The sequence below is a fragment of the Acinonyx jubatus genome, chromosome B1 (genome assembly GCF_027475565.1).
Source record: "Acinonyx jubatus isolate Ajub_Pintada_27869175 chromosome B1, VMU_Ajub_asm_v1.0, whole genome shotgun sequence".
Taxonomy (NCBI): Eukaryota; Metazoa; Chordata; class Mammalia; order Carnivora; family Felidae; genus Acinonyx; species Acinonyx jubatus.
This window is the reverse complement of record NC_069382.1, coordinates 16,732,542-16,752,941: the sequence shown is the minus strand read 5'-3', so window position 1 is coordinate 16,752,941 and position 20,400 is coordinate 16,732,542. Positions and strand designations below refer to the sequence as shown.

General features: G+C 45.9%; 1 protein-coding gene across 6 annotated transcripts in view; it reads left to right on the top strand.

The window, feature by feature from the left end:
• Window positions 1-18,911, top strand: part of FAT1 (FAT atypical cadherin 1) — a 132,699-nt gene extending 113,788 nt beyond the window's left edge. For 3 of the 6 annotated variants that reach the window (XM_053216327.1, XM_053216325.1, XM_053216326.1), the window contains 12 exons: window positions 1,019-1,162; window positions 1,972-2,169; window positions 2,792-3,593; window positions 3,747-3,878; window positions 5,636-5,793; window positions 6,414-6,876; window positions 8,202-8,355; window positions 8,539-8,649; window positions 10,556-11,187; window positions 12,013-12,150; window positions 16,599-16,634; window positions 17,474-18,911. In XM_053216327.1, the coding sequence (XP_053072302.1) occupies window positions 1,019-1,162; window positions 1,972-2,169; window positions 2,792-3,593; window positions 3,747-3,878; window positions 5,636-5,793; window positions 6,414-6,876; window positions 8,202-8,355; window positions 8,539-8,649; window positions 10,556-11,187; window positions 12,013-12,150; window positions 16,599-16,634; window positions 17,474-18,099 (3,594 nt within the window). In that variant the 3' untranslated portion in view covers window positions 18,100-18,911. Of the gene's footprint in view, window positions 1-1,018; window positions 1,163-1,971; window positions 2,170-2,791; window positions 3,594-3,746; window positions 3,879-5,635; window positions 5,794-6,413; window positions 6,877-8,201; window positions 8,356-8,538; window positions 8,650-10,555; window positions 11,188-12,012; window positions 12,151-12,645; window positions 12,699-16,598; window positions 16,635-17,473 lie in introns of all 6 variants that reach the window. The other 3 variants (XR_008295854.1, XM_053216328.1, XM_027077195.2) reach the window with 3 other exon arrangements.
• The last annotated feature ends 1,489 nt before the right edge of the window (window positions 18,912-20,400 follow it).

Here is a 20,400-nt window from a genome sequence, read left to right as displayed (position 1 = left end):
GGCACAGGCCTCCGGAGAGGATTGTGGAGGCAGTCCGGGGTGATTAGATACATGCGAGCAACTGACGAGAGGAAAGCCAGGCGGAAGTTCTGTCCCTCATGTGTCTCTCCGTCCCTCTGCTAACACTCACAGGCAGGGAGCTGCCTAGGGAGGTCATGAAGTGAGGAAGTGCAAAGATAGGACACTGCTGATCAGAGAGTCTAGTTTCAGAACAGTAACAGGTAAAGGGAAGATTAGAGGGACTTGGGGAAATGGTGATGAGTTACCTCCTGAAAGGCTGAATTCTTTCATTCCTTCTCTGACCTGTTGCTTTTGAGCAGAGACTTCCCAAGAGTTTAGGAAGCATGACTGGTTAGCCTTCAGGCTGCTGTACTGCTGGGCCGAACAAATCTAGGACTTGTGACCGGTGCGCTTGTCCGCTCCTTTAATGCACTAACGTCCGACAAGAGCCCGCAGAGGAGATGGCGCGTGCGCCCCAGGCCCTTTGCCCTTCTCTGTTGGGCATCCTTTAGGACTAAGGGTCAGCAGAACATCCGCTGGGGATTTAGCCCCCTTTCTGGCTTCTTCCACCTCTCATTCTGGAAGCAGAGAGCTTAACAGGGGACTGCCCTAGAACAGAATCTACCTCACTCGATACAGCTTCTTTTGACGAGGTCAGTTTGTCCTGAGAGATTCAGACAGCTGGCTGCGGGCCACGTGTAAAAAGCGATGGGGGAGGGTGACCTGGAGCGTCCTGAGGTGTTGAAGAGGGGCTACGACAGCTCCCCTCTGCTTCTGGCTGACGGTCCCGTTTAGGCCTTAGAGGAGGCGGCTGCCCCTGTCGCGCACGCTCCGTCGTGTAGCTCTTCACGGCGCGCCTGTCTGTAGCTTGGGGAGTCGCCCACATCCAGGGCAGCACGCGGCAGGGGATGACGGTCGCCCGGATCTGCCCTTGTGGGTGGTCGGCAGTCTGCTTCTCGTGGAGCCCCGTTCTCGGGCCTCGTGAAGTGGACATGTGTTCTGTCTTGTCCCGGGAAAGATTTCAGGTTACACACTCACAGTCCAGGCTTCTGATAACGGCAGTCCGCCCAGGGTCAACACGACTACTGTGAATATCGACGTGTCAGACGTCAACGACAACGCTCCGGTCTTCTCCAAGGGAAACTACAGTGTCATTATCCAGGTAACCTTGGGGCTGACAGTTTGTCGGGCACATTCCTTTTGAAAGGAGCTCATGCGTTGGCTTCGTTGTTTGAAATCTCTTTCTTTTCCAAAGAGTACTTTTAGGAAAATGAGAAGAGTAAAATGAGGGGGGTCTCCATCAGTACTAAGATGAGCATTTTCAAGGTGCAACCAAGCTTTTCTCTCTTTTTTTTGTACTTTGGTTTTTAAGACATTCTCACTAGCTTGGTCCTTAATCTTGTTTTCTGCTGGCTTTTTTTTTTTTTTTTTTTTTGGATTTATTTTGAGAGCGAGCGAGCGCTCGCGCACACAAGTTGGGGAGGGGCAGACAGGGAGAGAGAGAATTCCAAGGAGGTTCCATGCTGGCTGTGCAGAGCCTGACAAGGGGCTTGAACTCAGTAACGGTGAGGTCACGACCTGAGCTGAAATCAGACACTTAACCGACTGAGCCACCCAGGCGCCCCCATCTGCCCGCCGGTTGCTGAGAGGCATCAGAGAATCGACTCCACCTCGTCTCGTTTCCTCCTCCCCCACTCCACCCTTCTTCCACTCCTGCTACCCACACATCCTTTCTTCTCACACATTCCCTCCCCTCCAGCCCTGTCCAAATCCCCACCTTCCCCCCTCCTCCCCTCTTTCCTTCCCGTCAATGCCCACCGCAACCCGCCCCCCCCACCTTCCTGTCAAGTGGAGCCGCAGTGAGACATTGTTTTCCGTCTACTCCATTTTATAGAAAACTTGCCTGTGTCTCTTGCCATGTAGATTGGGTTTTATTGCAAGTCGTGTGCGTTTTGGTTCTCTTCCGTGCAGGAAAATAAGCCCGTGGGTTTCAGCGTACTGCAGCTGGTAGTGACCGACAGGGACTCCTCACATAACGGCCCACCCTTCTTCTTTACCGTTGTGAGTGGGAATGACGATGGAGTGTTTGAAGTGAACCAGCAAGGGGTCCTTCTCACATCAGCTGCCATAAAGAGGAAGGTGAAAGATCATTACCTACTGCATGTGAAGGTATGAAGGTCTTCAGGATTTTACATTGTGGATTCCTAGAGAAGGGTTCCTTTGCTGGCTCTAGAAATAAGATGAGTAGAATTGTGGGTTTCTGTTCTGTGGTGTTTCTTTTTCCTTCTTTTCGCCATTCCTTTTTTCTTTTAAACGTATATGTATTTTTGAGAGAGAGAGAGAGGGCACGAGCCATCAAAGGGGGGAGGGGCAGAGAGGGAGGGAGACAGGATCTGAAGCAGGCTCCAGGCTCTGAACTGTCAGCCCAGAGGCCGAGGTAGGGCTTGAACTCACAAACTGTGAGATCGTGACGTGAGCCGAAGGAAGACACTCAACTGCCTGAGCCACCCAGGTGCCCTCTTACCTTCGTTTTTATCCCACTGTACTTTGCAGGGCCCATATATCCACTTGGTTACTTTATCATAGACATTAATGGAGCTCACCTCCCTTACAAATTCATGAAAGGGCTGTAAAGAAGTATTTATTCTTGTCCTTCATAGGCTTCTTGTTTAGAAGTATTTCATGGTAACTTTTTAAAACTTGAGTGAGGGACGCCAAATTTTTATTAAGAAGTTAATGATGACCTATAGACCAAGGTGGTGTTGTGTTTTTGGTTTTAATTTCCTCATAGGTGGCCGATAACGGAAAGCCTCAGTTGTCATCTTTGACGTATATTGACATTCGGGTCATTGAGGAGAGTGTCTATCCACCTGCAATCTTGCCACTAGAGATTTTCATTGCTGCTTTTGGAGAGGAATACTCAGGCGGTGTCATCGGGAAGATTCACGCAACAGACCAGGACGTGTATGACACGTTAAGCTATAGTCTTGATCCGCAGATGGGCCACCTCTTCTCTGTTTCCAGCACCGGGGGTAAGCTGATAGCACACAGAAAGCTAGATGTAGGGCAGTACCTTCTCAATGTCAGCGTAACCGATGGGAAATTCACGACGGTGGCGGACATCACGGTGCACATCAGACAGATAACCCAGGAGATGCTGAACCACACCGTCGCCGTCCGCTTCGCCAACCTCACTCCGGAAGAATTCGTTGGTGACTACTGGCGCAACTTCCAGCGAGCTTTGCGGAACATCCTGGGTGTGAGGAGGAGTGACGTCCAGATCGTTAGTTTGCAGCCCTCTGAACCCCATCCACATCTGGATGTCTTGCTTTTTGTAGAGAAATCAGGGAGTGCCCAGGTTTCAACCAAACTACTTCTGCACAAGATCAATTCTTCTGTGACTGATCTCGAGGAAATCATGGGTGTTAGGATACTGGACGTGTTCCAGAAGCTCTGTGCAGGGCTGGACTGCCCGTGGAAGTTCTGTGATGAAAAGGTGACCGTGGATGAGAACGTTATGTCAACGCACAGCACGGCCAGACTGAGTTTCGTGACTCCCCGCCACCACAGGACAGCTGTGTGTCTCTGCCAAGGTAACGCACATCAGTCGGGAAACAGGCGGTACGGATCATTTCGCGTGCAGCCTTTGAAGGCTACACACGAATCGTTTTCTTGAATTTCGTGAAGTTCCTGTTAATGGGCTTTCCCCCCTCTCCTGTCTCTTCTTTGGGTGGTGTTTTTTACAGAGGGAAGATGCCCAGTTGTCCATCATGGATGTGAAGACAGTCCATGCCCTGAGGGATCTGAATGTATCGCTGATCCCAGAGAGGAGAAATACGCCTGTGTCTGCCCGGGTGGCAAGTTTGGTCAGTGCCCAGGTGAGAGTTCAGTGGTGACGGGTGCTTCCGTTTGAAAAAGTCACTTCCAGTGTTCCTTGCCATTGTTTTTTTGTTTTTTGTTTTTTTGTTTTTTGTTTTTTGTTTTTTTCCTATTAGCTTTGGTAAATATTGTCAAGTGCGTTTATAATAACAAGTCAAGGGTATGGATGAGTAAGGAGGAGCAGTAGTAACTTCTTCCACACAACTCACCCGAATTAACGGCGATGCTCTTTCTTCTTCATCATCGTGCTCATGTAAACATACAGTCCCATATGTGCACATTCATTGTGCTTTTTTTTTTTTCACATTCCCTTTAAGAATAAATAGTTACCGTTATAAAGTCTACTGCTTGCTTTTCCCCCTGTTTAATGTACGTTATGGGCATCTTTCCAGGTCATTGCACGTAAACCTAATGCTTCTGAATAGCTCTACCATGATTTATTCAACATTTTCCTTATTCATAGAGCTTGAGGTTCTTAAGATGTTTCCTTGTGTTAAAAACGAATCCTTTTCTGCACTTAATCGTGGTGAGGCTTTGACTAATGTATACAAGTGTTGAATCATTCTGTGGCCGTTCTGAAACTAATGTAACATCGTATGTTAATTATACTTCAGTTTTTACAAAAGCACTTGTATCCATACAGCCGTATTTATTGGTGCTTTCTTTTCTAAAACAAGGATTTACTATGTCAAAGACTAACTACATTTTTAATTTTTAAATAGACCATTATGTTAGTTTCCCAGAAAGTTATACCAATTCCTTTCTTGCAGTCATGTGTGACTGTTTCACTCCCCATTTTCTTGGCAATGCAAGGTTTTCAATTAAAAAACAAATTCCTTCATCCAGTGGGCAAGAAATGATATCTAGTTAGTTTAGTGTGGATTTCTCCAGCCTTTTTGTGAATGTTTTGTTTTCTTTTTATTCCTGGTAGCATTTCCTGCCCGGGACTGTTCACAGTCCTTGCTAGTTTGTCCAGCTTATCTGTCTGGTTTTTGTTTCAGTGTGTAGATCACTCTGTGTGCTGTGAGCATGAACATTATCTCCAACCCACTGTCTGTCTATTACTGTCTATTGTTTACAGTATCTTTTGTCACTTTGAAATACAACTTTTGTCTGTTCTGTATAATTTTTACATAACCATTTCCATCGCTGGAGAGTGATGTTATTTTCATTATTTTTGGAGACTGGGAATTAGATCTTGCTTGCAAAGTTTCCCCAAACCGTGTGAGGCTGTGTAAATATTTTCCTAAGTTGTGTTCTAATAATTTTATATTGAACATTTTTATATTTATTTTTTTAAATACGTATTTTTTGAAGTATATTTTGACAGAGTCCACGCGTGTGCGTGCATGCGTCGGGGCGGGGCAGAGAGAGAGGGAGAGAGAATCCCAAGCAGGCTCCACACTGTCTGTGTAGAGCCCAACGTGAGGCTTGAACTCATGAACCGTGAGATCATGACCTGAGCTGAAATCAAGAGTGGGACACTTAACCAAGCCCCTCGTGAACATTTTTATATTTAGATCTCTCATTATTTTAGAACTCATTCCTCACTGATACAGTAGTCTAATTCTCTTCCAAAAAGAGACCCAGGGGTGCTGTGCTTTTTATTAAAGCAAATTGACATTTTCCATCAGATTGAACTTTATAATGTTGTAACCTTAAATAAAAACTTGGATCAGTGTTGGGGGGAAATCTCCCTTTTAAAGATATGCTTCAGCTTGGTTCTGATTTATGTTTTCCTCTTTGTGATTCACAGGGAGTTCATCTGTAACATTTACTGGAAACAGCTTTGTGAAATACCGTCTAATGGAAAACGAAAACAGATTGGAGATGAAACTGACCATGAGGCTCAGAACGTACTCTGCTCACGCAGTTGTGATGTACGCTCGCGGGACCGACTACAGCATCTTGGAGGTACGTTTTTGAACCTCACGTTATGGAAGACTTAAAAATACAAAATTCCCATTTTGTTTCTATGGTCCATTTTTGAAAAAACAATTAAAGGAAATGGTTTTATTCCACACCTAAATGGTCTCTTGATACTTCTAAGTTTTAGACTTTGTGGGCCAAAAAGCTCCTTTATTTGCTCTGCAGTAACATAGAGATTGACTTCTTTTTTTCGCAACCTTTTCAGGTCACATGACCATTAATGTTCAAACTCTGATATTACGTCTTATGTCATATAGAGAATTTGCAGAGAACATACGTAAATGCTTGAAGTGGTAATTATCCTCCACCCCCCCTCCCCCCTTTTTTTTTTATCTTACCTGATACTATTTTTGTTGTTCAGTTAGTTAATTGTTATTTCTGTGAGGCTTTTTGGATGTGCGGTTTGAACTTGATATCCCTGTAACGTCCATTTTTACTCTTTCTGCCGTGAGCAGATGAGCCTGTGTTCTGTAGTACTTAAGTGCAAGGCCTCACTGACTTTCTACCTTCAAGTGCTCACCGTGCCTCTCCTTTAGATGTTTGATCAGAGTTCATAATTGCAGATTCTGTGGGAGTAATGTGAACGGCCATTGTTTTCGTGACAGATTCATAATGGACGGCTACAGTACAAATTTGACTGTGGAAGCGGCCCTGGAATTGTCTCTGTTCAAAGCATTCAAGTCAACGATGGGCTGTGGCATGCAGTGTCTCTAGAAGTGAATGGAAACTACGCTCGGCTGGTTCTCGACCAAGTTCACACTGCATCAGGCACAGCCCCTGGGACTCTGAAAACCCTGAACCTGGATAACCATGTGTTTTTCGGTGGCCACATCCGCCAGCAAGGCACAAGGCACGGAAGAAGCCCCCAAGTGGGTAATGGCTTCAGGGGTTGTATGGACTCCATTTATTTGAATGGGCAGGAGCTCCCTTTAAACAACAAACCAAGAAGCCATGCACACATTGAAGAATGGGTGGACGTCTCTCCCGGGTGCTTGTTAACGGCTACCGAAGACTGTTCCAGCAACCCTTGCCAGAATGGAGGCATTTGCCAGCCATCCCCTACTGGAGGTAGGCTTCGTGACGTGGTCCTTTTTACAATGTTACACACGAATACACGCAGTTCCTCAAGTACTTGTGTTTCCCCCTTTTCATTCAAATGATGGGTCAGATACTGCGGTCAGTATTGGAATCGAGTGGTTGGCGCATGTTACACCAGACCGGTCGTGGGCTAGGATTCTTCCCTGCGGTGAGGCCGCAGTGGGTGGTGTCTTACCTGCCGAGGTCCTGCAGACACGTGGCAGGTGCACCCAGAGGAAGTGTGTCCAGACACCCCTCGTTCTGCACCAGGAGCCACTGGTGGACTACGGCTAACTCTGCACTTTTTCTCCACCCACACTGACATTGACCCAGTGGGACTCAGAATTGTACACTTTGTTCTTTCGAGTGCCCTTCTTTGATCTGATGGCTCAGCACCCAGCGACTGCTAGTCGAGCTAGTTATAGATGGGGTGTGGTTTTCCAGAAGGCCTCGAGCCCTCCCGAAGCGTCACCAGTGCGCCGAGACTTTTTTCACCTGGCCCCGTTTGTTTCCTTTCCCAGTAATAGAAATTATGACAGTCCTGGTGCCTGGGAAATAGAGCTTTGTGTAAGGGATAGAGCAAATATCGAAATAACACTTGGGTGAGATTTCAGAAGCTTCGGTTTTTTTGTTACTTTCTTTGGAAAGCATCTGTGCACACTGTATGCAAACAACGGGCCAGGTCAGCCCCACAGTAATACTCTGAACGAAAGTGTAGACTGTGCTCGTGTTACATGGCCACGTGAGGTCAGCCAGGAGACTCTCCTTGTTGCGTCACTCAGGCATGAGGCTGAGAGAAGCATGTTCTTGAAACGTGCTCCTGCAGTCCCTGTGGCAGCTAGACACTGGCTCTGTCGCATGTCACAGTCTTTATGTTCCTTTGGACAGATTTGATAATCCCCTTTCGTTAATGATAGCATATAGTCTCACAGTGCCTTCACGTTTACTGTTCTCTCGTTTAGCCCTGAAAAGCTTGTGAGTTGTGAATTGAGGTCGATGTCCAGTAGTAAGTGTTGTCTACGTGGTCCCTCAAATAAAGGACTGTTGGTCCCTACTCTGTACGCTTGGCCCAACAACCTTACCTAAACTATGATTCGCTAAAGCCAACGACGAGTTCTCTCTTCCGTTCTTTGTGTTAGGGTTCTCCCAAAAGCAGAAGGGATAGCTTGTTGATCTAGACCACATTTTACCCAGAGGGAATAGGAATTTTACTAACTTTGATGGCTCTCCGAGTCTCCTCTTAGTAAAAACCAATGTACTGAGATACAGTTTTTGAGTTACTGATTGGACTTCTTTGTTCCCTTTTGCTCATTTAGGTTATTACTGTAAATGCAGTGCCTTGTACATAGGGACGTATTGTGAGCTGAGCGTCAACCCGTGTTCCTCCAACCCATGCCTCTATGGTGGCACGTGCATTGTGGACAACGGAGACTTCCTTTGCCAATGCCGAGGATTGTACACTGGCCAGAGGTATGTGTGTTTTTCTTAACTTTCATAATTACAGTATTAAAAAGTTTTGTAAATGGATGCTTGGTATATAGATGGATACTTGATACATACGTCTGACTAAATTTACGTGTTGTTTTCTCTTGCACTGTATTTATCTACAGTAGAAAGTGTTAGGTTTATGCATATTTCCCCTTCCTTCTTCAGGTGCCAGCTTAGTCCATATTGCAAAGATGAGCCCTGTAAAAATGGCGGAACATGTTTTGACAGCTTGGATGGTGCCGTCTGTCAGTGTGATTCGGGTTTTAGGGGAGAAAGGTAAGTGGCTTCTTCCAGAATTTGTATCTGCTCTTCTCTGTAGTGTCAAATCAAATAGCAGATGCAACAGAAGTTGATTAATCTGGACTCTGTTGCTTCACATTGTCATAATCCTCATATAGCTCCTTGTACAATTTATCTCTTCACTCTTTAAAAACAGTGAGCAGGTGATAACGTAATGCTTGACGATACTTGTGGACGTCAGAGATATTTATAAGCAGAACATACGGGTTCTTGGAGGCAGTACATGTTTGCGGGAAGAGTGACGATTTTTTTAAGGTGGATACACGTGACGTTGTTACCGGTCTTGAGTGGGATGACAATGATCTCTTCTCATAATCTGTTATAGCTAACATGTAGATAGCATCTAGACCCCCTTTCAACTCTCATTATCTTTTGTAATCGTTACCATAATGCTAAGAGGTGGTGATTATTTCCGAGAGGAGCAACATGAGGCACAGAGCTGCCTGTTAGACACCGCGAAAGAGGCAGGTTGGTGATGGGGCGCCTGGGTGGCTCAGTCGGTTGAGTATCCGACTTCGGCTCAGGTCATGATCTCATGGTTTGTGAGTTCGAGCCTCGCATCGGGGTCGGTGCTGCCAGCTCAGAGCCTGCTTCAGGTTCTGTGTCTCCCTGTCTCTCTGCCCTTTCCCTGCTCCAGCTCTGTGTCTCCCTCAAAAATAAACACTTAAAAAAAATTTTTCAAAAGTTACTTGGTGAGGGGCAACTGGGTGGCTCAGTCAGTGCTGAGCATCTGACTCTCCAGGGTCATGGGATGGAACCCCATGCTGACAGCGCTCGGCGCACTTAGGATTTTCTATCTGTCCCTCCCTGACTCGCATGCGCACGCTCTCTCAAAACAAAACAGTTCATGTTATTTCTAAGTGCCTGATGCTTCACTGAAGTGTTCACTGTCAATCTTGTTGGAAGGCTTTTAAGTGTGAGCTGCTTGTAGGTATTTGCATATGCTTTTACTCAAGTGGTGGTTAGAGCCCTGAATTTGGCCATCAGTCACATGGTCTTAGTTCCTAAGTTGTTGATTTTAGTAATTCCAGTGAATCAATCCGTGACATATTTGAGAAAAAGGTCTCAAACTTTCAATGGCAGGTGAGTGTGGGGCCAGGGCAGTAGCTACCTTTTATTAAAGGAGGGAAGGATTGATTAAGTGTCAGGTGCATCCTCCCAGGGCCCCCATTTGGAAAGGCAGAGGGGACACAGTGGCATGTGAAGTGTTAGGTCAGGTGAGGGGCTTTGGGAGGTTTTCCACAAGAGAAACATTTTTAGTTTGTTTTTTTCTTAAATTTGTTTATTTTGATAGAGACAGAGCACAAGTGGGGCAGGAGCAGAGAGAGGGAGAGAATCCCAAGCAGGCTGTGTGCTGTGAGTGCAGAGCCTGATACAGGGCTCGAGCTCATGAACCATGAGATCGTGAACCAAAACCAAGAGCCCCTGATGCTTAATCACCTGAGCCACCCAGGTGCCCCAACTGTTTGCTAACCTTTCACATGTCTTAGGAAACTGTTATCTTTCCAAGCAGGAACATCTCCTTCGAAATTGAGGCTCACATATTAGAACAGTTTCCGGCATACCATTTATCAAAATGCACTTTCTTAAAGAATCTGCAACAAACTGGTGCACTCAGCTCAGTCTGTGAGTTTGCTTTCGTCAGCTGTGGAATCCTAGAAGAGTAGCGTTTAAAGACGGCTTGACATAATGTTTATCTCCCACAGGTACCGCATATAGGATCACATGATCAGTTACCCGAAGGGTTTTTGTTGGGATCATTGTTGTCAGCTGTGTGTTTTGGGGAGTTACAGATTTTGCTCTGTTTGGGTGCCGTCCTTCCGTGGGAGTGGCAGGCCAGGCGTATTCTGACTTCCGTTGCTCGTGTCTGTCCTCCCTGCAGGTGCCAGAGTGACATTGACGAATGCGCTGCCAGCCCCTGCCGCAACGGAGCCCTCTGCGAGAACACGCACGGCTCCTACCACTGTAACTGCAGCCACGACTATAGGGGGAAGCACTGTGAGGACGCTGCCCCCAATCAGTACGTGTCCACGCCGTGGAATATCGGACTGGCTGAAGGAATAGGAATTCTCGTCTTTGTAACCGGGATATTCTTACTGGCGGTGGTGTTCGTCCTCTGCCGCAAGATGATCAGTCGGAAGAAGAAGCACCAGGCCGACCCTGAAGACAAGCACTTGGGACCAACCACAGCTTTCTTGCAGAGACCATATTTCGATTCAAAGCTAAATAAGAACATTTACTCCGACATCCCACCCCAGGTGCCCGTCCGTCCTATATCCTACACTCCAAGCATTCCAAGTGACTCCAGGAACAACCTTGACCGCAATTCCTTTGAGGGATCTGCTATCCCGGAGCATCCTGAATTCAGCACCTTTAACCCCGAGTCTGTGCACGGACACCGGAAGGCAGTGGCCGTCTGCAGCGTGGCCCCGAACTTGCCTCCCCCACCACCTTCCAACTCCCCTTCTGACAGCGACTCCATACAAAAGCCCAGCTGGGACTTCGACTATGATAGTAAGAGCAGTTTTTTCCATCTGAGTAAAATGTCACTAAGCTCAACAGTGACCTTGTAAATGCTGCCAGAGATTCTGGTGGCTCCATTCACAATGTGGGGAGCCTCTGGCAGTGACAGATAGGCTCAGCCTCTGAAGACCTTTAGTAGGATTTGAAAAACCTTCCGGGGCTGAGCGCTGTGGCTGTGATGTTACGTTAATCAAGGAATTGAGTCTAGTCCTGTTCGTATTAATATTCAGAAGAGAGCATTCCATTATTGTAATGGATATAGGTTCTCAAGTATGATTCTGAGGGCTTTTTATGACAAATTAGGAAGGGCATTTGCATGGTAGGATTTTTTTAAATATGGTCAAAAGTGGTGGCCTGACTTGTCTTTTGATGCTTTAAAAATGCTACATACCTCTTTAAAGGGTTTTTGTGCGTGTGTGTTTTGAGAGGGCACAAATCAGCAAGGGGCAGAGAGAACAGCGGGGCTTGTGCTCACCTGATGTGGGGCTGGGACTCACGAACGGTGAGATCGTGATCTGAACGGAGGTCAGATGCTGAACCCGCTGTCCACCCAGGCGCCCCTAAAAGGAAGTTCTAAGGCCTGTGTCGACTAATGGTCTCCACAAGCGGGTTCATGGGGAATTTCCGTTCTGTGAATCTGCAAGGATACTTGCAGGGGTTCTGTTTTTCAGATGCTTCTCCTTTTTCCAGTCGTTCCCATATGAAGTCCATGTCGGGCGGGCTTCTGGCATCACCTGCTTGGAGCGAGCATTCAGCAGTGACCGCGCTGGAGGCCTTGCCCTCACGGAGCTCACTGTTGTCCTCTCTTGCTTTCAGCTAAAGTAGTGGATCTCGATCCCTGTCTCTCCAAGAAACCTCTGGAGGAGAAGCCTTCGCATCCGTACAGTGCCCGGGAGAGCCTGTCGGAGGTGCAGTCGCTCAGCAGCTTCCAGTCGGAGTCGTGTGACGACAATGGTGAGTGAGTCGTTCGGAAACGCCGTGGCTGGCAGCGCGGGCTGGTATGTGCAACCTCGTAGGTGCACCAGGTGCCCCTGTTGAGTCCCCGACTGTGGCCAGGTTCCACTCGGGACTCCTGGTGACCTGGACCTCGCACGGCTTGCATGAACGCCTGCAGGGGACCGTAGTTAAAACCTCCTTCACGGGCGGACAGGAGCCGCTTGTCAGAAATGGGGAGGAACACCTGCCTCACTGAAAGATCTCTCCTGATTGGCTCGCTTCGTATCGGCCTTTTTTCCATGACAGTAAATGTTTTTAGAGGTTTTGTGGGCTGAAAAAAAAAAACCCAAAGCACGCTGTTAGCAACTTAATCTTGAGCGCGGCCCCCGCACCCTTCACGCTCGCACCCCCGGGAGGAGCCCGATGGGGTGGTTGGAAACGTTCTGTTCCAGCAGCACCTTTGGGATTACCAGGTTCTATTCATCTCTTCCCCCCGACTCCCCTGCGGCCCAGCTCCCGCTTGGATCAGAGCGCACTGACTGAGAGCACAGTTTAAGAGATTGCTAGTAAGTTGGATTCTATTTCTGATGAAGAAAGTTTGACAGTGGGATCTTCGGATTTCCCTGGGTGAATTGTGTTACCAGCTTCACCACGGTAACGCTTGCCAGTAGAGAAAATTGCCAGTATTCAGTAACAAAATCGTTGTTAGTGGAAATTTTTGAATCTCAGAATTAGTACGTTTGACTAATTTTTTTCCTGCATAAGAACGTAATGTGTTTAAACATTTCAAATACAGGTGGGAAGAGATGACCCCACTAATTGTTCTTTGGTTGTTTCTAAACCCAGAGGAATAGGGTTCATAACATGTTGTGGAGTCCTTTTTCAGACTAAAGGTGGCCATAAGCACCCTCCACTCATTTCTGACTTCTGGCGTGTTCTGTGTGGTATCAGGTACAGCGTCTGTTCCTCAGCGACAGAGTGTATGAACCTAGCTTTGCTTATCAAACCAACGACAACAGGATAGAATTCTTTCCATCATTAGGCTTAATCTTTAAAACATTAGCATTGCCAGTTTATGTAGATTATGTTGTTCATAAATACATTTCAGAGTCTTGTCATATTTTGCTAATCCCCTTCCTTGCTTTTAACACCTCCTAAATACTTTTAATAAAGTGTGGTCACATTAGCTATGAGTTAATTGCCAGAAAACAGTGTGAGAGCCCGGAGTGTTTGTATTTTAATCCTTAACATAATTGTAATCGTTATCAGTCATAAAGGCCGTACTAAGAATCTCTGCTTAAATTCTAAGGCTCTTCTAACACGTTCCCACAAATGTTGTGGCTTAAAACAAGATAAATGTATTCTCTTATCGTCCCATAGTTTAGAAATCCAACACAGGTCAGTAGGCTAACGTCAGGGTGCCTTTACTGGGGGCTCGAGAGGACAGTCTGTGTCCTCACCTTTTCTAGCTCCTAGAGGCCACGTTCTTCTCCCTGGCCATGCTTCTGGAGTCCTAGCTCCCTCAAACTGCAGCCGGGAGAGTTTCTGCCCTTTTAAGGACCTTTGTGGAGAATACAGTGGGCTCATATAGGCCGTTCGGGAAAATCTTCCCAAGGTCTTTAATCACACCAGCAAAGTCAGGGGCGGTAACTCATTCACAGGCTCGTGGGATTAGATGGGGACATCTTGGAGGGCCGCCATTGTGTCTACCACACACACACACACACACGTTTGTCTTGGCATCCACGCTTTCACACAATCTGATACACAAACGAAAAGGGAATTTACCTAGGAAACTTTGCATTTCTCTGCTAGTATGTTAGCTCCTCAGCTGTTAGCCTGTCTGCAAAAAGAGATAAGTAATTTGGAGTGGGCGTACACAGAACAGAGTTAAAGCCAGTTTTGCGCTTATATTACACATTTTGTTGTATTACGTAATGCTAAATTTTTCTGGGAACGTATGAATTCATTAAAAAAACCCAGAAAATTGGCTTAGCAAGTATTTTACTATTTAAATCTGAACGCTTTTGCCCTGAGATGTTCACATAAGGATTGTTTTGTCAATGACTAGATCCCTAAGTCAGAAAACTTAGAGCAACAAAATTGCTTCAGTTGTGGTATAATGTGGTTACCTTATTTGATGAATAATACGTAGCCTGGTTAGAAAAATATCTAAGATCTATCACCACAAGAGCATAGGAGTCATGCATAATTACGTGTTCTGTTAAAGTATTCACTTCGTGTTTTTACATTAGGAGGTAGAACTTGTGTAATATCAAGGAATCCTATTTAATGCATTGTTTTCTAACTGAAGGTTTTCCTAATTTACTCCTTTTGTACCTTTCTACAAGCTTCCATAGTGACTGTCATACACCTTGTCAACGCCGTAGTTGACACGGTGAATGAAGAAGGTATAGTCACAGTGTGTGTGTTGTGTTTGTGTATAGCGACCGCTACTAGACTAGTGTGCTTTCGCCCATTGTGGTGTCTTAAAAACCATTCGTGGTTTTGAGGGGGTTGGGTATGTGTGTGCAGGTGTGTGTATATGCCCATAAATCCTCTTACGTATGTTATGTCTTTGTGACTTTTGGGCCCTCGTGGTGCATCTATATAGATATCAGAAGTGACCCCTAAATCTTGACAGCTTGAATTTTTCTAGATCCTTTTCGCAGGAATCCCACTAAGACACAGCCTATATAGTTATCTAAAACTGACTCTTCACGTCTGAATTTTCCATGGCAGAAAATAATTATTTGCATGATCTGGTTTAGTGAAAGTTCACCTGAAGCTTTATCTCTCTGTTCAAAAGAAAGGGCATTGATCACCACCTAAAATTACTTAAAGTCTGCCCTTTATTAATGCACTGAAGCCTGAGTCATCCCATGTAACTTGCACAAGCTAGTAGTTTTTATCAGAGCATCTAGAGGTGATGATCACCGAGAGGGCTTGTTTAAAAGCCTCATTGTTGGGCCCTGAGAATTCTCCTTTCTAACACGTTCTCCATTCATTCTGATGCTTCTGGTCTAAGGATCCTACTCTGAGAACTGTAGCAATAGACGATCCAGAGTGCATGAAGCACAGGGGAATCTTCCTTGCTAGGAGATGTTTTCACGACTGAGCTGAGGATAGTTTTGTGCCAGACGTGATGGGGCAGGCCGGATGGGGGGTTTTGGTGGTATCCATGCATCATACACACACCTTCCTGACGACAGGTGCTGTGTCTTTACCTGGTGAAGCAGAAAGTAGTGACGGAGTTTTAAAAAGCAGAACCTAAAACAGTTCTTTCATTAGATCTCCTTCATTGAAAAATAGATCTTGGCATATCTAAGAAATGGTATTTGAAGTTGAATGCTAGCTTCAATGTCAAGAATTGAGTGCCGGTGGAGTAAACACGTTGTCGGTCTTCTCTTTGAAAAGAAATTGCTACATTTTTAGGAGACTTAAAAAAAATTCTAAAGGTACGCATTGCCTAAAACAGAGCTGATTCGTTTTTTAGTTCATTTCAGCTTTTGATTTAAATTCCTAGAAGAGAGCCATCAGTCACATCCTCTTTGTTCCAAATGATGAAATGGGTTTTCAGGAACAGTGTAGAAGGCATAGGAAGCATTGGTTTTGTTTAGAACAGCACCGAAGTGGCCCTGTTTCTACCGTGATGACTACTTTTCAATAATAAGAATCCTGCCAATAGCTAAGAGTTAGGGCTTGACCTACATTCTCCGATCTAATCCTCATCGTGAAGGGATTTCCACTCCCCTTTCAAAGCTAAAAACCTGAAGCTTAGCCAGGGTAAGCACCCTGCCCAGGGCCACGTGGCCGTGACTGGGGTGGGATTGACATCTTTCGCTGCCTTCGAGCTTGAGTGTTGGGGGTGGGGACCGGAGTAAGTGCAGCCGGAGGCCTCCCGGGAGAGGTGAACAAGGTCAGTGTGTAAGTCCCACTCAGAACAGGCACAATTTGAAGGGAGTTTCTTCTCGTGATTCACGGGCACCTGGGTGTGTGAATTCGTCTGTAGGGAATGTACACGTGAGGGCTGGCAAAGTGTCTCTTCTATAGTGTTAGATGTGTTTGGATTGGGTCACGGGATCCCTCAGTATCATGGTGTCATTGAAGCTCCTTATCGAGTTACACTTGATGAGAGCCTATAGACTTGACTTCTTCCTAACCAAATCGTGTGCCTTCAGGTTCAGATTGCCAGAAAAAATGGAAAAGGAGGTAAACTCATGTTTGAATTTCCTGGCAGAGTTCATCAGTGTCTTCCTCCCCTGCCTGCCCCATTTCATTTGTGCTACGTGCATTTCTCGAGCATTTGGAATTCTCCTAGAGGATGGCTTAAAGGCACGATACATGGCTGACTGGGCCTTGATGAACAGTTTGTATTGTATTGTGTACTTACCTTTATTGCCTTTCAGCCGGCTTTCTGTTTTAATTATGAATGTTTTCTTTTCTCTCTACTCTGCCACCAAAAGAGTCTTTGGCTGCTCCTGACCTCAGCAAATCAAGAGGTGACTGATGCATGCCAGTTGTTCATTGGTACTCACTCAACAAAACTGGTCAAGATCTGACCCCAGGGCCCGCCTAGCTTCACTTGTCTGCTCCGCGGGTGCCGCCCTTACTAAGTACAGGGCTGTTTGTGCGCTTCATTGAAACGTGTACTGCCTTGCCTGCCTGGCAGAGGAGTTCAGTAATCCTCGGGGAGGGGGGCATCCCCCCATGGGGAGTTAACCTTTTAAAGTGATCCTTAGGCCTTGTGAAAGTAACAAAACTGACCGTTGTAATCTATCAAAGATGGGGTTCTGTTTTTCAGCGCTTGATTGCATTTTGCTTGATTTGAAGGCATGCTTTGGTACCTAGATTAACGTAATTCAGCGTTTTGCTTAGGGCTGAGCACAGTGCAGTCTCTAATATAAAGTTCATCGTATGATTGTGGAGGAAATTGGTTTTTTAAAGTTTACCATGTTTAAAATTACCTTGGCTCTTCTAAAGAGTGGCTTTAGTGTTTTTTGAAGGCCTAAACTTACTTACTGGTGTCCCGAGCCTGAACTAATAGAGCAGTGGGTTCTCTGTGACCAGGAAAGCGGAAGGGCTGACTGGAATCGCGTGTGCAAGAGTGCACGTAACCTAGACGCTAGCACACCGCTTCTCTTCAGCCTCGTGTCGCTTCCTCGAACGTTAGGTACTTACAGGAAGCTCTGAGGCCCCATTTTGAAGCAGAGCTTTGGGTCACTGGGTAGCAGGGAGGCCCTCAAAGCAAAGATACTGCCTTTTGCACGTTGCAAAAGAGCTCAGTGTAACAGACGCTGGGGGAGAAAAGACACTGAAATCTGTTTTCTTGTCTACCAAGGGTATCACTGGGATACGTCGGATTGGATGCCGAGTGTTCCTCTGCCGGATATACAAGAATTCCCCAATTATGAGGTTATCGATGAGCAGACCCCCCTGTACTCGGCAGATCCGAATGCCATCGATACGGACTATTACCCTGGAGGTTACGACATTGAGAGTGACTTTCCCCCTCCCCCGGAAGACTTCCCGGTGCCAGACGAACTGCCCCCCTTACCTCCGGAGTTCAGCGATCAGTTCGAATCCATACACCCTCCGAGAGACATGCCCGCTGCTGGTAGTCTGGGTTCTTCGAGAAGCCGGCAGAGGTTCCACTTGAATCAGTATCTGCCCCACTTCTACCCCGTCGATCTGTCTGAACCTCAAAAGACAGGCACTGGTGACAACGGTCCGTGTAGAGAACCCTATGCCCCCTGCCCTCCAGGGTATCCAAGAAACTTTGAAGCCCCCACCGTAGAGAACATGCCCCTGTCTGTGTACCCCTCCACGGCTTCCTGCTCTGATGTGTCGGCGTGCTGTGAAGTGGAGTCTGAGGTCATGATGAGTGACTATGAGAGTGGAGACGACGGCCACTTCGAAGAGGTGACAGTGCCTCCGCTGGATGCGCAGCAACACACACAGGTCTGACGCCCCGACTCCCCCCAAAGTGCCTGGACTTGAACGAGCCCGAGATCGTTCCGTAAACCGATCTTCTGCCTCGTTCTCTGCAGAAGTGCTTAAGCGCTTTTTTTTTTTTTTTTGGCGAGCTGGGGTGGGCGTGGCCGCACAGAGTCACGCACCGCCTGGCGTGGTGGCCATTCCCAGCGGCCCAACCTACTGTAATTGGGTGACAGGTCCGTTTCTGAACATCTTTTTTGCATTTTACATCCGTCTGTTAAAAATAATGAAACGAAAATCAGTCCTTTCATCTTGTTAGCATGATTCATGTATTTATAGAGATTTGATTATTTTAATTGCCCTTTTTTTTTGTAAATGTTTTGTACAGATTTGATTTTTCATAGTTTTAACTAGATTTTCGAGACCTTTTGTGCATTTGTTTTTGACCGAATTTTGGTGGTGTTAGTGTCATCACCTAGCACCCTGATTTTTCAATGTAACCAGGGTTTCATTATATGTCCTTTTCCATTGAGGTATGACATTTCATGAAGACATTTCAATATAGTCCTTCGTTTCTAGCTGTACATAGGATGAGGAAAGATTGTATACATGAACATGTCTTAAATGGGTGACTGTATTTTAGAACTATAAACATTTTTCATTATTGGAAAGTGTAATGGGGACCTTCCGCATACCTGTTTAGAACCAAAACCATCATGACACAGTTTTTATAGTGTCTGTATATTTGTGATGCGATGGTCTTGTAAAGGTTTTTACTGAAAACTACCATTAGCCAGTCTTTCTTACTGACAATAAATTATTAATAAAATATTTGAGCTTTACTGCCTGTTTTTCCTCTCTATTTATGCTTTTGTTTGGGAGTCAGTTAACGAACTGACAGGGACGGATGGATGAAAAGACAAAACCACATTGGCTTTTGGTGGCCCTGACTGTGGAAGGTTCCACCCTGCCCAACCAGGCTGTACCTACAGATGTAGCCGCTAGGTGGCAGTACATGGCTACTCGAGCCCGCTCAGAAATCCAGGTGTAACGAAAACCACACCCTTTTTACGTATTCGCCAACTACAAGAAAGATTTCCTTTATGCATTTCTTTCACTAGTTAATGGTTATAATTTAAATGCTTCTATGGTCTTCACCTAGGACATCTATCAGAAACAATCTCCCATGTGTATTTTGTAACAGCAAAATCCATCCATCCCGCAAATACCATGTGCCAACCACTGTGATATGAACGACAAAGAATCAAGCTTTCTTAGAACTTTAGAAAGATACTTTTTCCCTTTAAGTAAATGCCTCATTTTATCAAATGATACATATATATGTATATGTGTAAACAAAAGAGCTAAAATAGGTATAATTGAACAAACAGCAAACTCAAACCCTCTGCTGTAACCACTTACAATCCCAAGCTGTTTTTCTCATTTTCCTGTTCACGTGTTAGGGTCTGTATATTGTTCCGAGAGTCACTAGTATTTTTTAGGAATTGCTTATTGATTGAGTGTGATGTTTGCATAAGGCCACATAACCTAAATAACCCCCACTGAGTTAACCATAATTTTTGGATTAATCCACGAACATGCTTTTCATTGTTTTGGCGATGTCAATATTCACTGCTGAGCCAAGCGGTCTAGGAGGTTCATTTCCATTTACTTTGCTACTTTTTCTGAAACAGTTGCCTTCATTTTTCTTTTACTTTGTAAAATTTGTGACTATTTCATGAATTTACCCAAAACACATTTTTTTTGGTCACCTACCATAGATTATTCTACATGAAAAGACAAAAATTCCCTACCTTGTCTTTTCCCTGTCATGGCGCATGCAGAAGCTGGTCCCACCTTTAGGGTATAGACAGCATGAGGGAGGAGGCTGCTTGCACCCAGAGGGGCCGGCCGCCTGAGGTGATGCCCAGGTGATGCGTGGGCTCCTCCCAGCCGCCCGGAGGGCTACAAGGTCAACATCTGGGTGCACCGGAGCTTTGGGAGAGAGAACTCTGGGTAATCCTGCTCGCTCTCCTCTTCCTGTGAATTTGTTGCTGTGGAAAATAAAAGTCTAGTCAAGAACTGGATCTTCGTAAAATCGGCTTTCATTTCGATTCGATTTTCAGTGACCTCCTATAAAGGTAACTGTGAGGTTTGTGGGCGGCCAGACCCGGAAAACTCCCCCAGTGCCCCGTTCGCTGCCTCCGGTCTTTCCCACCCTCGCCCCGCCCACTGAATCCGCTCAGTAACTTTCTCAAGGTCAATGTGGGCCGCTCCCTTGCGGACCAGCATTCAGTGTACTTTCTGATTGCTCCTCCTCAGAGGCATTAG